The sequence below is a fragment of the Theobroma cacao genome, chromosome 1 (genome assembly GCF_053813885.1).
Source record: "Theobroma cacao isolate CCN51 chromosome 1, ASM5381388v1, whole genome shotgun sequence".
In the NCBI taxonomy this organism is placed as follows: Eukaryota; Viridiplantae; Streptophyta; class Magnoliopsida; order Malvales; family Malvaceae; genus Theobroma; species Theobroma cacao.
Window position 1 is genome coordinate 14,986,339 of NC_142639.1, and position 20,533 is coordinate 15,006,871.

At 39.4% G+C, this 20,533-nt stretch overlaps 3 protein-coding genes across 12 annotated transcripts; 2 read left to right on the forward strand and 1 right to left on the reverse strand.

Moving 5' to 3' along the window:
• The first annotated feature begins 580 nt into the window (after positions 1–580).
• Positions 581–3,525, forward strand: ATG10 (autophagocytosis-associated family protein). Of its 3 annotated transcripts, none has more exons than XM_018113986.2 (7): positions 581–821; positions 927–1,117; positions 1,199–1,258; positions 1,353–1,442; positions 1,608–1,707; positions 2,720–2,817; positions 3,162–3,525. In XM_018113986.2, exons 2-7 carry the CDS (start codon positions 962–964, stop codon positions 3,363–3,365), a joined length of 708 nt encoding a protein of 235 aa, XP_017969475.1. In that variant the 5' UTR covers positions 581–821; positions 927–961; the 3' UTR covers positions 3,366–3,525. The 3 variants fall into 3 exon arrangements, with proteins under 3 accessions (XP_017969475.1, XP_007049539.1, XP_007049541.1); XM_007049477.3 differs by having other exon boundaries at positions 583–821; positions 1,208–1,258; XM_007049479.3 differs by lacking the exon at positions 1,199–1,258 and having other exon boundaries at positions 584–821.
• Positions 3,524–7,278, reverse strand: LOC18612599 (bacterial hemolysin-like protein). Of its 8 annotated transcripts, none has more exons than XM_088810479.1 (10): positions 7,034–7,278; positions 6,590–6,671; positions 6,266–6,345; positions 6,010–6,112; positions 5,760–5,916; positions 4,810–4,938; positions 4,364–4,450; positions 4,122–4,166; positions 3,934–4,009; positions 3,524–3,844 (listed from the first exon to the last, which is right to left on the reverse strand). In XM_088810479.1, exons 1-10 carry the CDS (start codon positions 7,083–7,085, stop codon positions 3,723–3,725), a joined length of 933 nt encoding a protein of 310 aa, XP_088666605.1. In that variant the 5' UTR covers positions 7,086–7,278; the 3' UTR covers positions 3,524–3,722. The 8 variants fall into 8 exon arrangements, with proteins under 8 accessions (XP_088666605.1, XP_088666601.1, XP_088666607.1 ...); XM_088810475.1 differs by having other exon boundaries at positions 6,986–7,278; XM_088810481.1 differs by having other exon boundaries at positions 7,040–7,277.
• Positions 7,279–11,480: 4,202 nt separating this feature from the next.
• PSAL (photosystem I subunit l) lies at positions 11,481–12,431 on the forward strand. Its single transcript, XM_007049482.3, has 2 exons — positions 11,481–11,754; positions 11,837–12,431. Exons 1-2 carry the CDS (start codon positions 11,590–11,592, stop codon positions 12,326–12,328), a joined length of 657 nt encoding a protein of 218 aa, XP_007049544.1. The 5' UTR covers positions 11,481–11,589; the 3' UTR covers positions 12,329–12,431.
• Positions 12,432–20,533: the final 8,102 nt, after the last annotated feature.

The window sequence follows — 20,533 nt, forward strand, 5'->3', positions numbered from 1 at the left end:
TATATTCTCTATAATCATATTACTTGCAATTATATTATTCGTAATTATATTAAATCGTAAAATATCAAATGCCATCTAAATCTCTTGTGACTTCTTTCTCAATATCAATGGCATCGTCAAACAAGCTTGGATTGTCCATCGTTATGGTTTTGAATGTTTCTTTATATCATCTTTTGAAAAAAGAGTTTTGGCAAATTATTTACTAAGGCTGGAGATTGTATTACAAAATTAAAAGAAGTGAAAGGAACAATTTCACTTAGAGAAGGATTATTATTTCTCTTTAACATGAAAATTAATATAAATTTGCACAGATAAATCAACATGTTTGTGGCACATGATGTGACATAAAATTAGCAATTGTATCATTAACTAATGGAAGTTAATCGATAATTAGTGAGAGGGGTTTATTTGGTTTAAAATAAAAGTTTAGGGGTTTATTTGAATATAATAAAAGGATAGAGACTTAATTAAATTTTTAATATAATTCAAGAATTTATTTAAGTATTTAACGTTTACTTAATTAAAAAAAATTAATTTACAAGTTATTATAACAAAAGCTTCCGGCCCAAGCAGTCAAAGGTCCATTAAGCTCCTTTGCCAGCTTACAGGGCAGGCTTCCCATCGAAGAACCATTCTGCAAAGTGCTTATGTACTCCACCTCAATCCCAAAGGGGACCAAAGGACAATATCAAAATATATATCTCTGTTTCAGTCGAGCACTTCAAGTTTAACTCCCCGCGAACGCAATTTGAACTAATCATTCTACTCAGGAACTTTTTCGATCACACCGTTCCTTTTTCGGGTTTACCAGATTTATGGAGGTGAGTCTTCAATTCCTATCCATAATTAAATTAAATTTCCGGGTTTTTGGAGAGAAAATAATTTTTTGACTTACTATTTTCTTATTTTGGCTGTTATGTGTTTAGCAACGTTGGAACTGTTTTGGACTGTGATCGAAGTAATGATGGATGTTTTCAATTGGGACGGCACCGTGTCTGCAAAGGATTTCAGAATTGGTGCTCTCTCATTTGCTCAGAAATGGGAAAGTCTTAATTCTGCTTTTCCTCCATGGTCTTGGGTTCCTTGTCCTAAGCACCCTTGGCTTGCTTCTCCTGAGGTTACTCTTCTCAATCTTTTTTAAGCAATTATTGTCTTAAAATAACTTAATGCCTTGAATTTGGATTCAACTTATTTTTAGCTTTTCCAGGAGGAGGGATACTTGTCACTGGAAAATATATGCATTTCCAGGCCATATGAGGTCCGGTTTTAGATTTAATGGATTATATTTGAATATTTAAAACAATGCTTATGTTTTCTTCTTCTTCTTTTTTTCTTTTTTCTGTTGGGTGCAGGTAGATATTGATCAAAATAGTCAAACTGACCCTGGGGAAGAAGAGACCAGTTGCTCTGAGAAAGAAGATGATATTGACGATGCCACATTGGTATATACATTTTGGACTATTTTTTGAGTTATTTAGCCTACATTGAGTGTAAAAAATGTGCGACTTGGGAGCAAACATGGATTTACAAATGAAAGTTGTGTTTTATTGTTCCACTGCCTGTTAGTTTTTTGTCTGACTTTAATCATGTTCATGTTCTTTTGCTAGGTCCAAAGCAATCATCATGAATTGCATTACTGTGACTTCCATATAGTATACAGTTATACATTTAGGGTTCCGGTGCTATATTTACGTGCTTACTGCAGTGGTAAGTTCACCCAGCCACTTCCTCCCTCATGGAAGCAATTATATTAGGAAATTTTGTGTCAGCTTGTGGTATAACATATATGGTGACATAATTTAGCTCATCTATACATTTCACAGTTTGAACTTTTAGATCAGATATTAGGCTGATGTGGCTGGAAGTCCAAACAAATAATGGTTAGTATAATTGATGGTAGCATTGCAGCATGCTTTGTTAACTGATAGCAGGAAAAGGGGCAATCTTTTTTTAGTGAGCGAAATCTTTTGAAGTGTGGTGTTGCTTGTATTGCAGCTGGAATTAATGTCACGTTCTTCGTTAAGGAGCTCTTTCATTTCACAAGAATTTTGGTGGTTAACTAATTATAAGTCTTGTAAATCTTGGAATTCTAGAATACTGATTCATAGATGACGCTCTGTCTTAATACTTTAGCATTGTCCACGATCTCTTTGTTTTTCTATTGTCTTACAAAGAGTCTTATCAAAGATGATAGGTGGTTCAATTATGGAGACTGTGTTTTAAGGAAATTAACCTAGGGCAAGTTTAGCATGGCTAGATGTGATTTGGCAACTTCAGACTCTTAGAACCAACCTAGAGTTGGTGCTGATAAGCTGGGTTACCGGTAGGATTATATGCAGTTTGATAAACCTGGCAAGAAAGCAACCTAAGTTCAAGTAAACTTAACAGTACCAAATTTTATCACAGCAGGACAGACCCTGTGCTAAGGAATCCCTTTATATAGCACAACCATGCATTACCGGAGAACCAAGGCTGTTAGTGGCAAATGAAAGATGTTATATCAAGTGTTTCTGTCGGGTTGTTTGGGAAGCTGTCTGGTTGGTGTTTTATGTATGTTAGTATGTGGTGTATGTTGATGGCACACCAATGGAATAGGTTATCATGCTCTTATGTGTGCAGCCATACGTGTGGGTGGATGTCTATAGATGAAGTTCAGTTTTAAATTGTTCAGTGTATTAATTATTTGAAGAGAATAACTAATGGTTTCTATGCTGTGTAGATGGACGACCTTTGCTGTTGGATGAAATTGAGAAGGAGCTTCCTGCCTGCTCTTCAAAGGAATCGCCAGAGACAAAATGGGCATTCATAACTCAAGAGGTATGTTTTCCCTACCTTCGTTTATCTCTTTACCTTGGTTGTCTCTTCCTTATCATGCTAATGAATTTTAAATTGATAAGAATTATTCTAAATTCCTGTTATATTCTTTCTCATTCTATCTTACTCAAAATACTGGGTTATGTTCAAGATGATTATTATGCATTTTACTTTAGAACGACCAAAGGATAAATATTGTTAAGTAGAGATCGTGGCAACCTTATGAGGCTGAATTCTACATAGAACAAAATTTTGCTTAAAATCAGCTGTTTTTGTACAAGGTTATCGTGCAGCATCTTCACGTAGGTTAATATGAAGGTGATTGTTGTGTGTATTTTCAACTGTAGGAACATCCATACTTGAAAAGGCCATGGTACAAATTGCATCCATGTGGGACCAGTGAGTTTATGAAGTTGCTTTTCCTTGGTGGTGATACTGGTCAGCCTAAATTGGAGGTGGTGCTGGAACTGTATCTTCTGTCATGGTTCTCAGCTGTTGGTCAAGTGGTTGGTCTTAGGATCCCTTGTAAAATGTTAAATGACCGCCGATAGTCCTGCCTTTTTTCTTTCCAGGTTCTACTGCCATTGAATCCAATAGTCTTCGGTCAATAATTTTAGTTCTTTTTTTTCTTTTGCAAAAGCATATAGAACCTCCTCTTTTCCCATGGCTTTCACTTTCAAGCTTCAACCAAAGTGTTGAACAGTTTGGGCACATCACAACGCACAATTGTTTTTTTTTTTTTACTTTTGTTTGGCTAAAAGAATTTTACATCTTTCAGTAGCTTGGAAATTGAATAATTACGTGTGAGTCTCTCAGTTCACATTATCGAGGGTAAAAAAAAATATATAAAGAAGCTAGCAGAAGATTGATTTCACTTCTAAATCCATATGACGACTGGATGCAACCATTCAAAGTAAGATGACGACTCCCTGTTGTAATGAATCTGTCCTGCACAAAATCGTCCATGGCTTTACTCTTGCTGAAAGGTTCATAGTGACAGTGGGGCACGATGTCACATATGGATGGATACCTAGCTCATACCTTGCATGATAAACTATTCAGAACTTTTCCCTTAAGTCCGACTAAAGCAAACGAGAAATTCTGTATTACCCTCAGCACCTTTTAGAGGAGACTCAATCCACCCTTTGCTTTGAAAACCAAAGTTCTCTACACCCTTTATAATCTTTTCAAGAACCTGCATGATGAAACACAATAAATCTTAAATTAGCTTTCTCATGTAGTAGCTTTAGCCTATCATATCAGATGTTCAAAAAAGTCTGTATCTTGATGATGTTATTTTTGCATACCTCCTGATGCACTTGGGGATCTCTCACAATCCCACCACTTCCAACCTGCAAAGGGGTTCAAAAAGATTACTCGTACAATTTACAGTTAGCCTAACGGAACCCTCACATACAACTATCACAATTTTTTTGGTGCTCCTTCAATTCTTAACTACATTACATCCATAATGGAGAATGAAAAACATACATTTTATAGGCATGTGGTGTATGTATGTTCACTCCACATGTATAAATATATTTCTTACTTGAGATCTACGAGCTTCAAACTGAGGTTTAACCAGGGTAACCAGAGTTGCCTCTTCCTTCATCGCATTTACTACAGCGGGCATGACCTGTTTAAGAAAGTAAATAAATAACTAAAGATATTGACAAAGTTAAGCATAAATGTTGTTCAGCATGGGATTGCTTTTAACAAGACTACCTGGCTATAGATAATCACCAATAATAATTCTGTTTCCTCCCTCTCTTTGACATTCAATAACAATCAACTAAAATAACAAATAGCGTGGGCAGTGTACAGGTGTTTAAGGGCAGAGCATTGTTTAAGACTAAGACGCCTTTTGATGAATCTAGGAATTCAGAGGTCTAAAGAAACAGAACAGAATCGTACGAAGAGACTGACTGAAAATAACAGTAAAAAGTAATGCAAGCATGGTAACAAAGCAGTTTGGAAATGTTTGACAATGCTTACCAAGAGAATAGAAATAAATGAAAGGTCCAGTGTCACCAAATCAACTTTTTGAGGGAGACCAGAAAGGTATCTTAAATTTGTCCGTTCAATCACACAAACACGTTCATCTCGACGAATCTTGTCTGCTACCTATTCAAAATTGAAATCCACATGCAATCAAGAACCATTAAAAACCCAAAAGTGCACATCCATTTGAGACAGGGAACATATCATTTAGTACATTTTTCAATCAGTGAATATAGGGGATTGCTTCTATATAGATAAAGCTTCACTATTAAAAAATGAAGGTAGAAAAGAAACTGCTCTTAGTAATTAATAATGTCTTCCAGGAGAGCTTTTCTTGGAAAGAAGAAAGAATATCTTTGTCCTAAAAGCCAAGCCATCATTTTATTATTTAGGAAACTATTACTCAGTAGTGCGAAAATTAATTACATGTTCATTCCAAAAACAGTGTCTCAAAAGTAATTAAACCAAGCATTTTGTCCACACTTTAAAAATCATATCAGCTAGCTCTTGGGTTGTGTAAGCGGGACTCACTTGAAATACCAGAGGTAAAGAAAAACAAAAATATACCAGTTGTTATTTCTATAGAAGATGTTCTTACTTCCATAGAGACGTTCTCACTTTCTAATCTTTCCCCATTAAATGAGCTTCCTTGTGTGAGTTAACTTAAGCTGCTCTATAATTTCAGAACTTACCATGAAAGCTTCTGTCATTTACTTTCATTTCTGCGAATTTTAATTCACAACCATCAGAATGCCAGCCAGAGAACATTATACTGTCATACACATGACATACACCACCCATAGCTATGACCAAGTTGATTTAGCCGACCAAAGTTCTCCTATTCCTTGATCAGTTTTAACATATTTTTCATTTAATCATTTGAAAAATGACATAAACGTACTTCATCTGCACATAATGTCTATTCCAAATTGTCAAAATTTTACCTGCCCATAACCTACATCAACTCCATAAACATATGATGCACCATACTGAAGTAGGCAATCAGTAAATCCTCCAGTGGACAACCCAGAATCAAGGGCTACTTTGCCAGCCACATCAACACCAAGCTGTTCAATAGCAGCTTCTAACTTATATCCTGCTCTGGATCAGCAAAGGAAACATTCAAACCAACATTAAACATCTCAACAATATAATTGTAGAAAAATGCAAGATGGGTGTTCAGAGAATATTCACCTACATACATATTTAGGGATTTCAGCCATAATTTCTACAACAGCCTTGTCAGAGACGGGTGTTCCAGCTTTGTTTACCATCTTTCCATTCACATAAACTTTGCCTGCACCATAGATGTAATATAGAAAAAGATATGTCTCCATGATTTCTACGGTCGGTTCTTCATTCATGTAATTTACATTTCAAGAACTGGAATAAAAATTGCACCAAGTGTATTAAAGTACAAGGATGCATGCAATTGAAGAATGTTACTTACCTTGCAAAATCCATGACTGTATGAATGTTCTACTATACTGCTGAAACCTTTCAAGACATATCTCATCCAGCCTTTTTTTCCTGAAAATGTCATAAGAGTAAAGCACAATAAGGTATAAAGGAAAAAGATACGGACAGGTTTCAAGGACCGATAAAAGACTCAGACTAAGCTAGGGTAAGTTTGCATCTTCTTCCATTACCGATAAAAATCAATTAGCAATTAATGGCATCCCCAGAATTTAACTGTTACAATATATATTACCATGTAACAAAACTATCTTTCAACAAATATGTAGTAGTCATCAATTGAGTGATATAGGCTTACTTTTTTGGTATTTGAAGCTTTTCTGACTTGATAACAGCAAAGCTTCTATAGGGACTACGCATATGAGCTTTGACCGAAATTACTGGAAACCGAATCCCAACAACCAAAGTACCCGAGCAAAGCCAAAACCAAAATAAAACCCAATTCATTTAGAACCCAAAAGAAAAGGTAAAGTAAAGAAAAAAACACCGATAACAGATTAAATAAAAGAACAACCGCCCCTTTTCTTTTCTCTCATTCCATATACAATCAAAGTGTTTGTGAGAATTACTGAAGAGAATAACAAGAGAACCCAACTCGGTAACAAGCATGAAGACGTCAAATTTGAGTCCAACAGCATATTAAACTAAAAAAAAATGCAATGTATGAATCTATTGAGAGAGAGAGAATGGGTACCATGAAAAGGAGAGTAAGATTTCGATAAGAGAAATAAAGTGGAGCTACCGCTACCGCAGCAGCGTGATATAAAGGGAAGCTTCACAATATGCAGTGCCATTTTCGGCTTCGTTTGGTTATGTTTTTACAAAGGTTGTGCAGCTGAGCTCAGTTCGGTTCAAGAGGTGTCGCCTTAGGAAGCAGATAAAGCCGTGGCGATCAGTGTTAACGAATTACCAAATCTTAAAACGGAGACGACAGACGAAAAGGCCTAGCCAGAAGTCTTAAAAGGGCCGTGAGATCTTCTGCCCAAGACTCAAAACCCAGCTTGTATTTGGCAAGCAGGGCTTAATATATCCTCTTTAGTCTTTTCTAATGGAGAGATTAATTGGTAATTTTTATGCACGTGGAAAAATTGACAGAGACAAATTTTGAAAATTAAAAAAATAAATTTATTGAAGAATAAAAAATTCTTGTTCTCATCACGTCAATTGACATTTTCTTTTTTATTTTGGTTAGGTCAACTTCATGTACATCCCAAGACAGAGGATATTGAAAATTTTTTTTAAGAAATTATAAGAAAGGGTCAATCTTATAAAGTCATTTCAAAAAGAGAAAAATGTGAGAAATAAATTTTTTATTAATCATCAAAAAAAATTTAACTGTTTTTCGTTATATTTAGTAATAATTTGACAAAAATATCTTTGAACTATTTCATATAAATTAAACTATTCATTATAATTTCTCTTCATTTATGTTTCCGAATTCTCTCTCTCATTATCAAACTCTTTTTAATTTTATTGATTTCTCTCTTCAACATTCGTCTGTTATGCTCTCAATTTCTTTCTCCCGCGCTTTCAAGACGCCAAGCGATGATTTTGATGTGCTTAGGATGAGTGGCTATTTGGAGGATTTGATTTTTAAGTATTTTGGATGAAATTAAAACGGTAGAAATAATCACGAATGTTTAAAATTGGATTAATTCGGGATTTAGATATCAATAAACTTAAAATTTTTAAATTTATAAACCTAGAGTTTCAAAAGAAAATTTTTTTAATTTTTAGTCGAAATCGGTATTTTAGATAAGAAAATTTGTGTTTTGATTTATGAAAACATGTTAGAAACACTTAAATAAAAATAAATTAAAAGAGTTGAGAGGATTTGAAATTTTGTTCGTAGGTAATAAAACATTTTAAGTATTAAAGTGTAACAAAATTTTTTTAAATATTACGTATAACAATAATATTTTTTCAACATGGCGTGTAACAATAACATTTGTTTCAACATAAAGTATAACATGTTTTTGTACATGGCGTGTAATAATAATATTTTTTAACCATGACGTGCAATATGTTTTATTCATGACATGTAACAATAATATTTTTTTTTTCAATATGACATGTAACAACATTTTCTAACCATGACATATAACATGCTTTTATACATTGCACATAACACTATTTTTTTTTTGTCAAACATGGCGTATAACAACCTTTTTAACCATGATATGTAACATAATTTTGAACATGATGTGTAATAATAATATTTTGTTTCAATATAGCATGTAACAACCTTTTTAACCATGACGTGTAACATATTTCTGAACATGACGTGTAATAACAATATTTTTTTTCAACATAGCAAACAACAACCTTTTTTAACCATATCGTATAATATATTTTTATACATGATGTGTAACAATAATATTTTTTCAACATGGCATGTAACATCATGTAATGGTGTATAATATCATTAAAAGTAATTTTGTCCAACTTAGTTAAAAATAGTTAAAATTATAAAGAGAGTTATTTTTGAAAACATCTTATATTTAAGGGTTATTTTTTAAAATACTCCTTTAAAAAATAGCCTTTAATATAAAGTTAATTGTTTTTACCCAAATTTTGTTATGAGTTGACAAAAATTCCATTGAAGTTATTTTAAGCAAATTAAACCATTTATCATAATTTTTCCTCCTAATTTCTCTTTCCGACATTTGTCTGTTATGCTCTCAATTTCTCTCTCGTTATCCAACTCTCTCTAATTTTATCAATTTCTCTCTCCCACCATCTAGCCGTCTCTAATTTTACTGCCATTGTTATCTCTTTCTGTCTATTTCTTACTCTATCATCATTGATTTACAAACCAAAAAGTAGAGATGATATTAATATATATTCTTGGGTTTATTTATTTACATTCACAAAATCTCAAAATTAATGGGTTGAAGTTATATAACTGAAATCTGTAAATTAGAACATTGTCCAAAATTGTTACGCACCATACCTACATGGCGTGTAACAAATTTATTGAATATGGTAGGGTTTAAACATGGCATGCAACTTGATTTTTATTTTTGTATTTCATTAGAATATGAACTCTTTGAGTTAAACATCTTAAACATAACGTGTAATAATTTTTTTTTTCAATATAATGTGTAATAACTTTTTCTTTTCAATATGATGTGCAACTTAATCTCTTATTTTGTATTTCACTAGGATATAAACTGTTGAAGTTAAATACAAACATGACGTGTAATAATTTTTTTTTAACATGATGTGTAATAATTTTTTTTTAACATGATGTGTAATAATTTTTTTTTTAACATCACTTGTAACTTGTTCTCTATCTTTGTATTTTACTAGGAATGAGTGCTACAATTTTTTTTTCCAACATGACATGTAACTTAGTCTTTATATTTGTATTTCACTAAGATATAAACTCTTAAGGTTAAATATCTTAAACATGGCATGTAATAATATTTTTTTTTCAACATAGCATGTAACAACATATTTTTGAACATGACGTAACAATAATATTTTTTAAACATGGCCTATAACTTGATCTCTATTTTTATATTTTAGTAGGACATTTACACCTTAAACATAACGTGTACAATTTTTTTTTTCAACATGATATTTTCTGGGTTAGTCGTTTCATCAGAGTTCTTGCAGTAGCTGCATACCACCAATACATCTTTAGGGTTACAGCTATCAAGGCTTTGGGATCCCGATCAACTAAAGAAAAAGAAACAAAAAACTTATCAAATATCAAAATGGCTTTGTCTCCACTTCTCTTTTTTTTTTTTTTCATTTTTCATTTGTGTGTGTGAGAGAATATTTATGATGATGTCCCTTCTTTCTTCTTTTTCATCTTTTCTTTTTTTATAATTTAAATATTTATTATTAGCTTTTGCAACTCTGTGTTATTATTTTTGAGTAATGATGGTGTTGATTTTTTCTTTTCAAAAACTAATATGAGGAGATTTCATTAAGAGTAATTTTACCATAAAATATTACTTTTGGCTAAAACGGTTAAAATTAAAAAAAAGTTATTTCAAAAACACCTCATCTTTTAAGGACTAAAAAAAATTTATCTCATTTTCTTTTGTATGATTATTCATTATTTAAAGAGTTTTATCATTGGCCAAATTTTATATTTTATTTAACTTTTTTAACTGCATATATATTAATGCCTTGCGACAGAGCCAAGTTTCGACTAAGGGGACCAACACACTTTATGCTGCTATCTAATTATTTTTTAATCTTTTTAAAAGAAAAAGAATTTTGTTGTAAGGCTTTTGCATTTAATATATTATTGTATTGAAGGTTGTTAAACCTTTGATATGTAAAATATTATAAATAATAATAGTGAAAAATAGGGAATAAAATTGAAGGTACAAACTTATATATGTGAATAAACCAAAACGGTATGAGATCAGATAAATAAAACTGAAAGCAAGCGCTTAAGCTTAAGATAAAAGACAAAGCAAAAGGAGCATACAAGGAAAGACGAGAGAAAAAAAGAAAATAGTAAAATATTAAATTCAATCAATAAATTCAGTAGAGAATTTAGAAAAACCAAAAAGTTGAATCAAAGAATTTATAAGGATCAAGGGGTTGCATGCCACAGCACGAGGCTTCACTAGCTGCAAATGGGTAGCTATTATTCGGGTATACGAGTACTCAGCCTATTCCATTATCTGAAAAATTTTGTTAATAGTGAGTTTCAAACTTGTACCTTCTTTATCTTGAAAACAATTTTAATCATCGCAATCAACTTCCTTTCTTATAAATTAGCAAATATAAATATAAATCTGTGTCAAATGCTTGGACACGTTTATGTCATATATGTTTTGTATATTAAATTAAAGACGTGGTTAAAATATAATGATATATACATCTAATTTAATTTGTAGTTTCATATATTTGAGTCAATATGAATTTGAAAAACAACAAGTACATTGCTAATAGTAAGAAGTTAAAAGGTGAAGCACGTAGATAATACAGAGGTGGGATAATACCCAAGTAAGCTTCAAACTTCACTTTAAAAAAATGAAAACATATCCACTTTAGTACAAACATTTTGGGTTCTTGTCAACAAGCACCAGGTTGGATTACAAGACATGTCTGCAATATTTGGTGTTATGGATAAGAGATAAGATTCCACACATTCTCCCATCCAATCAACAATATGCAAAATTAACACCTCATCCTTCTCAGCCACAACTTTTCCTGCAATTGATGCCCTTGAGCCTACTCAGAAAATCTCTTTTTCTCTGTCTATCTCTGCTTGTATTACATATTTCTACTTCCAGTTCCCCTTTCTGAGTCTTCTAACAAAGTCAGTCAATGGCTGCCACTGCTTCTCCAATGGCGAGTCAGCTCAAGAGCAGCTTTACATCTTCTGTTACAAGAGGCCTGGTAGTCCCCAGGGGCATTTCTGGAGCCCCATTCAGAGTATCACCCGGCAAGAGGACTCCTTGCTTCTCTGTTAAAGCTGTCCAAGCAGACAAGGTAGGCGAGTGCCTTGTAGATTTTCTTCTCATGATAGCGCTAGGCAAGTGAATAAGTTTATTGTGTTTCCTTCTCCTTGCAGCCAACATATCAAGTGATTCAACCCATCAACGGTGACCCCTTTATTGGAAGCCTTGAGACTCCGATTACATCAAGCCCCTTGATCGCTTGGTACCTGTCCAACCTCCCAGCCTACAGGACGGCTGTGAACCCACTCCTCAGGGGTATCGAGGTGGGTCTGGCCCACGGCTTCCTCCTGGTCGGTCCATTCGTTATAACTGGCCCTCTAAGGAACACACCTGTTGCAGGTCAAGCTGGGTCCCTGGCAGCTGCTGGTCTTGTTGTGATCCTCAGCATTTGCTTGACAATGTATGGCACTGCATCATTCAATGAAGGAGAGCCCTCAACAGCCCCGAGCCTAACCCTGACGGGAAGGAAGAAGGAGCCTGACCAGCTGCAAACTGCGGATGGATGGGCTAAGTTCAGCGGAGGATTCTTCTTTGGTGGAATCTCCGGTGTCGCTTGGGCTTACTTCCTTCTCTACGTCCTTGACCTTCCTTACTACTTCAAGTAGATATACATCTACATTTTACCTTGTTTTGTTACTTAATGTAAATCTATATGTATTCTGGACGATCCATTGGGAATGAATATCAACTATAAAGTGATTGTCACTAGATGTTCTTGTTAAGAGTTATTGCAAAAACAAGTTTCTGTTTCACTCGCAAAATCAGATCAGTGGCCAAGAAGCCAGAGAGAAGACGCAGAAGTTCAGATCTCTTCCACGTTATGGCACTAGGAATTTGAATTTCAACTGATTATTTTGTGAAAGTCAGAGATTTGGTGTGATGTATTCTTGTTTGGTTTGGCAGCATAAATTCTTTCAAGTTTGAGGACAAGTCAATGCGAAAGTTACTAAGACCGCAGTCATCCCCTCCTTGCAATGAAAGTGGATTCTTGCCACCCCGACGACGAATATAAAATCCTCACATTGTTTTAGCAAAAAGATTGTACCTCTAAAGAGGGTGGAACAATTACTTAAACATCAGTATCAAACTTAAAAATTTGTTGAACTTGTATGCAAATTTATGCAAACAAGATGTCAAAAAATGTAAACCGTAAGAAATTGTATTGATTACAAAATTGTTTTTACTGCCTGTACAAGTAATTTTTTTTTAGACTAACACATATTGATAGTCGGATATTCATTCTGGACGTATTACGAGCTTATTCATCTCCAAAAACTCACGTACAAAATTGAGTAATAGCCACGCTCTTCACAATACAAGAACTTTAGTTTAAATGGAAGAGAGTTTTGTGTTCTTGTATTTCTAAAACACTCTTAGTGAATTGTTGGTTTGTAGTTTGGTGGAATAATTTATAACCCTATAAAGGGCACATGATAATTTTTATCAACATAATCTTTATAATTTTTATTAGATAATGTTAATATCTAATAATCTTGATCATTTTGGTTTATCAAGATAAAAGGATAAAGCATAATTATCTTAGATAGTCTTATCTCCATAGGATGATCACCATGGGTGTTTTCCTAAAAGTCCAACATCTCCTACACGTATATAATTGGGAAGCCATTCGATCACTCTCTTAAACCCTCCTATTACCAAGTTCTTATTTGTTAATGGATTGTGTGACCGCTAAGTATACTTAAATTTTGGGAGTATTATATTAAAAATTAGAGCCAACATAAAGATATCAACTCTTTAAAAAATATAGTATCCCTGTGTCTCGTTAACTTGCTAGATCACATTAAATTATCTCAAATCTGTCAAAGAGTATACTTCGATTTCCTTTTGCAAAACATATCTTATTACATAAACTTTATCTTATTAGTTTATAATAATAACTATAAAAACAAAGATATAGCAATGTCTTTTATTAAAAATCAAATACTTAAAGTAACATAATTTATCTTTAAACGTATCTCATTAATTGGCTTGTACGACATACCTTGACACCTTCAATCTTTTGCTCTTGAATCCACAATCGACATAACAAAAGGATGAGCTGATAAATTTTGACTTGCCTCAAAGCAGTTAAAATGAGACATGAAGTTGGATAATTCTTTCTTCTATAATTATAACAAGTTAACTTGGCTTTGTCTTTCTTACCACCATGTTTGCCTCTATGGTGCTTGATAGGTTTTTGCCTTCTTTGAAGTAGATTCATTATCAGTGTCCTCCCCAGAGGTTTCTACACTCCTCATGCGCTTAGGCCTAGATCCCTTGCGTGAATTGAACTGAATTGGTAGTTACAGATTTAGCAGCTTTTAGGCGCTCGTGTCACGCCCCTTTTGTGGAGGAGGGCGGGACAACCCGATGGCAAGGGCTTGAGGCTTGGGAGTGGGCGAGCAGGCTCGAGAGTGAGCAAGCCAGCTCGAAGATAGGCGAGCAACGAGGGCTAGAACCCCTATTGGGCGCTGAGAGGCTCGGAGGCATCGGCACCCATGGGCAGACTGGGCGCGCGAGCCAACGGACAGGCAGTGTGCGCGGGCCAGCATGCAGTCGGGCGCGCAGGTGCGCAAGAAATTGGCACGCAGCAGAGCTAGCAGACTGGGACACAGCAAGAGCGTGCGAACTGCCCAGGAAGACTGCTAGAAGCGCGGGAATCACTGGCCAACCCGAGGCCTGCGGGGCAACCGTTGCCTACCGTTGGCAACAGTGCCAAGGGTGCGTTAGAAGGGCCCAACAGAGGCTAAAACAGCCTCTAGTCGTTGGGGACTGCCTTGTAATGGCTCTAAGGGGTCCTAAGCTATATAAACCCCTTGAGCCCCCTCATTTGGGACTAATGACTCTTGTATTGGAAATTGTAGTAATAAAAGCTTTCTCTTTGTTCTCTCAACTCTCTTGTGCTTGCCAAAATCGATCCTAACTCTCTAGCTTAAGGAGGCTGCTAGCCTTGCTAACCCCCTTTACCAAGGCAAATGCTAGGCAGCATAGGTCAAGAGAAAACCCCCGTGACACTTGGTATCAGAGCGACAATGGCAAACACGAGGTTTGGAGTGGGAACCGAGGGTGTTGCTTCCACCCTTGATACAAGGGAGACACGTTCGGGTAGGGTGAAGAGGAAGTCCATCTCGAGAGACCTCATAGCCGCTGTAGAGTCTAGGTTGTCCCACCAAGAGGAACGTGTGACGGAGCTGGCTGACCGTTGCGAGGTGAAAGAGGCTCGGAAGGATGGGTGCGAGGAGCACATGGCCGAGCTACGAGAGGAGCTGCAGGCCGCGCTCAATGAGACCCTCGAGGCATTAACCTAGCGTGATGCTAGGCGAGAGGCTGAGGCCGAGCAGCTACGACGTGAGATGAGCGAGCTAAGGCGCGAGCTCAAAGCGTGCAAAGCACTCCTTAGTGGAGGATTGCTGGCCGTACAGTTGTCTAGTAAGGTGGACATCCTCAAACCGAAAGAGTTCAAGGGCCAGTGGAATGTCCAAGACTTCGACAATTTTGTGTGGGGGATGGAGCAATACTTTCGGGCCACCAACATTGTCGATGATGGTAAGAAAATCAACACAGCTTCGATGTATCTTACTGACTTGGCTTGTTTATGGTGGCACAGGAGGTGTGACGAGAGGCACGGTGGAGCTGCCATCTCAACGTGGACTGACTTTGTTCGCTAGCTGAAGGCACAATTCTACCCTGAGTACCCGCAAGATGAGGCGCGGGGCAAATTGAGACGCCTAACGAAGCAAGGGGGAGTTCGGGAGTACGTGAGGGAGTTCACCGAACTTATGTTGCAGATCAGCGACCTAGGCGAGCAAAAGGCTTTGTTTTGCTTCCTTGATGGGCTGAGGCCGTGGGCAAGACAAGAGCTCCAACGCCGAGGGGTCCAAGACATCACTGCTGCGATGGCTGCAGCAGAGTCCCTGATTGAGTTTCGCAAGGGGGATACGGATAAGGATGAGGGGAAAAACAAGGCCAAGGTGAATGCCACTGCCAAACCATTGCCGAGAGGCACTACCAGCGGGCAAGGCAGCACGCGAGGTACTGTCCAAGGCAGTCGTGCAAGGGATAAGGGCAAGAGGCCCCTGATATGTTTTCTGTGTGACGGACCACACGTGGTTCGAGACTGCCCCAAGAAGGCCAAGCTGTCTGCCATCATCCAAGAGGGGGAAAATGAGGGGTAGCAGTAGCAGGATTCTTTGAGATTGGGCACCATCATGCTGACAGCACTGAAATAGCACAAGCCGAGCTGTAGCAAGGGCCTAATGTTTGCTGACATAATGGTGGCGAGCAAGAAATTGAATGCGCTGGTTAACACTGGAGCAAGCAACTTGTTTGCCTCTGTCTAGATAACCAAGATGCTAGGGCTAAACACCAAGGCTGGGGCGGCTCGCATTAAAACTGTCAACAGCAAGGAGATTTCCACTATTGGCACCGCAAGCAACGTGGATGTGCGGCTAGGTGAGTGGGTCGGTAAGGAAACCATCGAAGTTATTCCTTTGGATGATTATGATTTTGTGATTGGTTTGGATTTTCTTGACCAAATAAATGGCATGGTTGTCCCATTCTTGAGCTGCATTGTGATTCTTAACTCGTAGGGTCAATGTGTGGTGCCAGTAAGGCGCGGGTAGCAATCCATGACCATGACGCTGAGCGCCATACAGCTAACGGATGGTGTGCGTAGGGGCGAAGAGACCTTTGTAGCCACGCTGTCCCTGAACGAGGGCGAGCCGAGCGAGGCAGCACCCATGTCGAGTGAGGTAGCGAACGTGCTGGACCATTATGCGGATGTCATGTCGGCCAAGCTGCCTAGCTCTTTGCCGCCTGAGCGCGAGGTGGACCACAAGATTGAGCTTGTGCCGGGGGCACAACCACCCGCGAGGGCACCTTTCCGAATGGCACCCCCAAAGCTAGCTGAATTACGATTGTAGTTTACGGAGTTGATGAGGCAGGCTTCATTCGGCCAAGCAAAGCACACAATGGTGCGCCTGTCCTCTTCCAGCGGAAGCACGATGGGATATTGTGGTTGTGCATCGACTACCGAGCACTCAACAAGCTGACCATCCGAAACTGCTATCTGATCCCCAACATCTCCAAGCTGTTCGACCAGTTAGGGGAGGCCCAAGTCTTCTCCAAACTTGACCTGCGGTCCGGGTACTACCAGGTGAGGATTGCCGAGGGGGACCAAGAGAAGACTGCTTACGTGACGCGTTACGGTAGCTTTGAATTTCAAGTCATGCCCTTCGGCTTAACCAATGCCCCCGCGACGTTCTGCACACTCATGAACAAGGTATTGTCATCGTTCCTTGACAAATTTATGGTCGAATACCTTGATGATATTGTCGTTTATAGTAGGACCATGGTGGAGCATGTGGGGCACTTGCTGGCTGTGTTTAAGCGCTTAAAGCAGCACCAACTGTATGTCAAGCGGGAGAAGTGCTGCTTTGCTCAGCTGGAGATCCCCTTCCTCGGCCACATTATTAAGGGAGGCCGGATTAGGATGGATGCAGCCAAGGTCCGAGCTATCAACGAGTGGAAGCAGCCCACTGGAGTGATTAGGTTACGGAATTTCTTGGGGCTAGCCAACTACTACTGTAAGTTCGTGCGGGGTTACTCAGACATCGCAGCACCCTTGACCGACTTGTTGCGCAAAGACCGCACATGGCAATGGAGTCCAGAGTGTGAGTAGGCGTTTCAGCGGCTGAAGCAGGCGATGATCGAGGAGCCTGTGCTGCACTTGCCAGACCCGAGTGTGCTGTATGAGGTGCACACTAATGCGTCAGACTATGCCATAGGTGAGATGCTCATGCAGCAAGGCCATCCAGTGGCGTATGAAAGCCGAAAGCTCAATGACACTGAGCAGCGCTACATGGCTCAAGATAAGGAGATGACAGCGGTAGTGCACTGCTTGAGGGTGTGGCGGCACTACTTACTAGGTGCACGGTTCGTGGTGAAGACAGATAACATAGCCAACAGCTTCTTCCAAACCCAAAAGAAGCTGACCCGCAAGCAAGCTAGGTGGCAGGTGTACTTGGCAGAATTTGACTACACCATGGAGTACAAGCCGGGTGCCACCAATCGGGTTGCTGATGCGTTGAACCGCAAGGCAGAACTGGCGGCCATCAGCCAGGCACAGGACGAGTTGCTGGCCAAGATTCGTGCGGGGCTTGCGGGAGATGCCACAACATAGGCCATCATCAAGTGCGCTAATGAGGGAAAGACGTGGCGATTTTGGATGGATGGGGACTTGTTCATGGCCAAGGGAACTCGAGTCTATGTGCCAAAGACCGAGGGGCTACGTAAGGAGATCATGCGGGAGCACCACGATTCCTTGTGGGCTGGACATCTAGGTGCTAAGTAGACTAAGGCACTAATCGCGGCATGCTACTACTGGCCAAAGCTGTTCGAAGACGTCGAGGCCTATGTACGAACATGCTTGGTCTGCTAGCAAGACAAGGGTGAACAACAGCAGCCAACAAGCTTGCTCGAGCCCCTAGAGTGGCCCGACTTACCGTGACAGTCTGTATCCTTAGATTTTATTACTAACCTGCCTACAACTAATGGGTTTGGTGCTATAATGGTTGTGGTTGACAGGTTTAGCAAGTATGGGATCTTTGTGTCGGTCACATGAGAGTGCCTAGCTGAGGAGGCAGCTTGGGCATTCATGATGTATGTGGTCAAGCTGTGGGGCTTACCGGAGAGCCTAGTAAGCGACAAGGATGGGCGCTTCACAAGCAAGTTTTGGACCGAGCTGTTCAAGCTGTTGGGGTTCAAGCTTCGCTTCTTTACTAGCTTTCACCCGTAACTAGATGGGCAGAATGACCGGGTAAACCACTTGTTGGAGATCTACTTGCGACACTTCGTCCACACTAGCCAGTCAGATTGGGCAAAGCTATTGGACGTTGCATAGTTTAACTACAACCTGCAGCAGCGAGAGTCGACCAGGAAGAGCCCGTTTGAGCTGGTGATGGGGCAACAGCCAATGATCCCCGGGGCCTTAGTTAACGGCTACACGAGGCCGACACCAGCAACTTTTCAATATGCCCAAGAGTGGCATGAGCAGCGGGACTTGGCTAGAGGGAGCCTTGAGCGGGCCACCCAAAGATACAAGAAGTGGGTGGATAGGCACCGGCGAGACGTGAGCTTCAACGTGGGGGACTTGGTGTTGGTGAAGCTTTACTTGGTTCTCCGCCACTAGAAGCTGCACAAAGGGCTGGTCCGGAGGTACAAGGGGCCCTTTCGCATTGAGAAGAAAGTGGGCCGCACGACATACAAGCTGAAAATGCCACCCAAGCCAAGGGTGCATCCGGTCTTCCACGTGAGCATGCTAAAGCCATACCACGCTAACCCGAACGACCCGAGCAGGAACTGCAGCCAACGGCATCCCATGGGGAAGAAGGCATCATTCGAGCGGGAAGTCTAGCAGATTCTGACCGAGAGGGTTCTAAGGAGGAAATATCACCGGCCGCAGCATAAATACCTAGTCTAGTGGAGGGGACTGCCAGCAAGCGAGACCAACTGGGAGTTGACCCAAGCGTTGTGGCAATTCGAGGACCTGGTGGAGCAGTTCCACGGCCAACATGCAATGAAGGCGTTGCTAGAATAGTTGGGGGAAAGTGTCATGCCCCTTTTGTGGAGGAGGGCGGGACAGCCCGATGGCAAGGGCTTGAGGCTCAGGAATGGGTGAGCCAGCTCGAAGATGGGTGAGCAATGAGGGCTGGAACCCTTACTGGGCGTCGAGAGGCTCGGAGGCATCGACACCCATGGGCAGACTGGGTGAACAAGCCAGCGGACAGGCAATGTGCACGAGCTAGCACGCAGACGTGTGCGCAGGTGTGCAGAAAATTGACGGGTAGCAGAGCTGGCAGACTGAGACGCAGCAGGAGCGAGTGAACTACCCAGACAGACTGCCAGAAGTGTGGGAAGTACTGGCTAGCCCGAGGCCTGCGGGGCAGCCGTTGCCTACCATTGGCAACAATGCTAAGGGTGCATCAGAAAGGCCCAGCAGAGGCCAAAACAACCCATAGTAGTTGGGGACTGCCTTGTAACGGCTCCAAGGGGTCCTAAGCTATATAAACCCCTTGAGCCCCCTCATTTGGGATTAATGACTCTTGTATTGGAAATTCTAGTAATAAAAGCTATCTCTTTGTTTTCTCAACTCTCTTGTGCTTGCCAAAATCGATCCTAACTCTCTAGCTTGAGGAGGCTGCTAGCCTTTTTAACCCCCTTTACCAAGGTAAAAGCTAAGCCGCACGGGTCAAGAGAAAACTCTCGTGACACTCGTCTTCCGATCTCAAATGACGTGATATGCCATCAAAAGTATGGACACTATCGTTATGTATCATGTTTGCCTTCATGTGCTCCCAAAAGTTAAGAAGAGAAGAGATGATTACTTGATTCTGTTGCTTATCTATTAGGACAATCCTTGTCCCCTTAGGCTCACAGATCAAGTTAGCATCATTCTCAGATATTATTTCATCGAGTAATGTGCCTTTTTTCTTTTAGGTATTGAACTTTAAATTCAATTAATCAAGTAAGTTAGAGACCACTCTATATTTATTATTCAAGGTTTGTCACGTCTCATGAACTATTTCATACTACTCAAGCTCACCTATTAGATCATTTGACATGCTGCTCAGCATAGTAAAAAGCACACAATGATCTTTCCTGCACCAATTTTGGTAGGCTTCAAGATCATGATAGTGTTGAGCTAGCTGTATTTCTAGCTTCTAGCTCTTGAATGATCTATTGAGATTTTCCAAAATCCTTTTGCTCATCTAGGAGATATTGGATTTTACGACACCAAATGTCAATACTTT

Coding starts and splice junctions, on each gene's coding strand:
- ATG10 (XM_018113986.2), top strand. CDS start 962: ATGATGGATGTTTTCAATTGGGACGGCACCGTGTCTGCAAAGGATTTC. Junction 1,259..1,352: donor GCATTTCCAGGCCATATGAG/GTCCGGTTTTAG, acceptor TGTTGGGTGCAG/GTAGATATTGATCAAAATAG. Junction 1,708..2,719: donor TTTACGTGCTTACTGCAGTG/GTAAGTTCACCC, acceptor TATGCTGTGTAG/ATGGACGACCTTTGCTGTTG.
- PSAL (XM_007049482.3), top strand. CDS start 11,590: ATGGCTGCCACTGCTTCTCCAATGGCGAGTCAGCTCAAGAGCAGCTTT. Junction 11,755..11,836: donor AAGCTGTCCAAGCAGACAAG/GTAGGCGAGTGC, acceptor TTCTCCTTGCAG/CCAACATATCAAGTGATTCA.
- LOC18612599 (XM_088810475.1), bottom strand. CDS start 7,085: ATGGCACTGCATATTGTGAAGCTTCCCTTTATATCACGCTGCTGCGGT. Junction 6,672..6,985: donor ATCTTACTCTCCTTTTCATG/GTACCCATTCTC, acceptor TTCGGTTTCCAG/TAATTTCGGTCAAAGCTCAT. Junction 6,113..6,265: donor ACAGTCATGGATTTTGCAAG/GTAAGTAACATT, acceptor TCTATGGTGCAG/GCAAAGTTTATGTGAATGGA.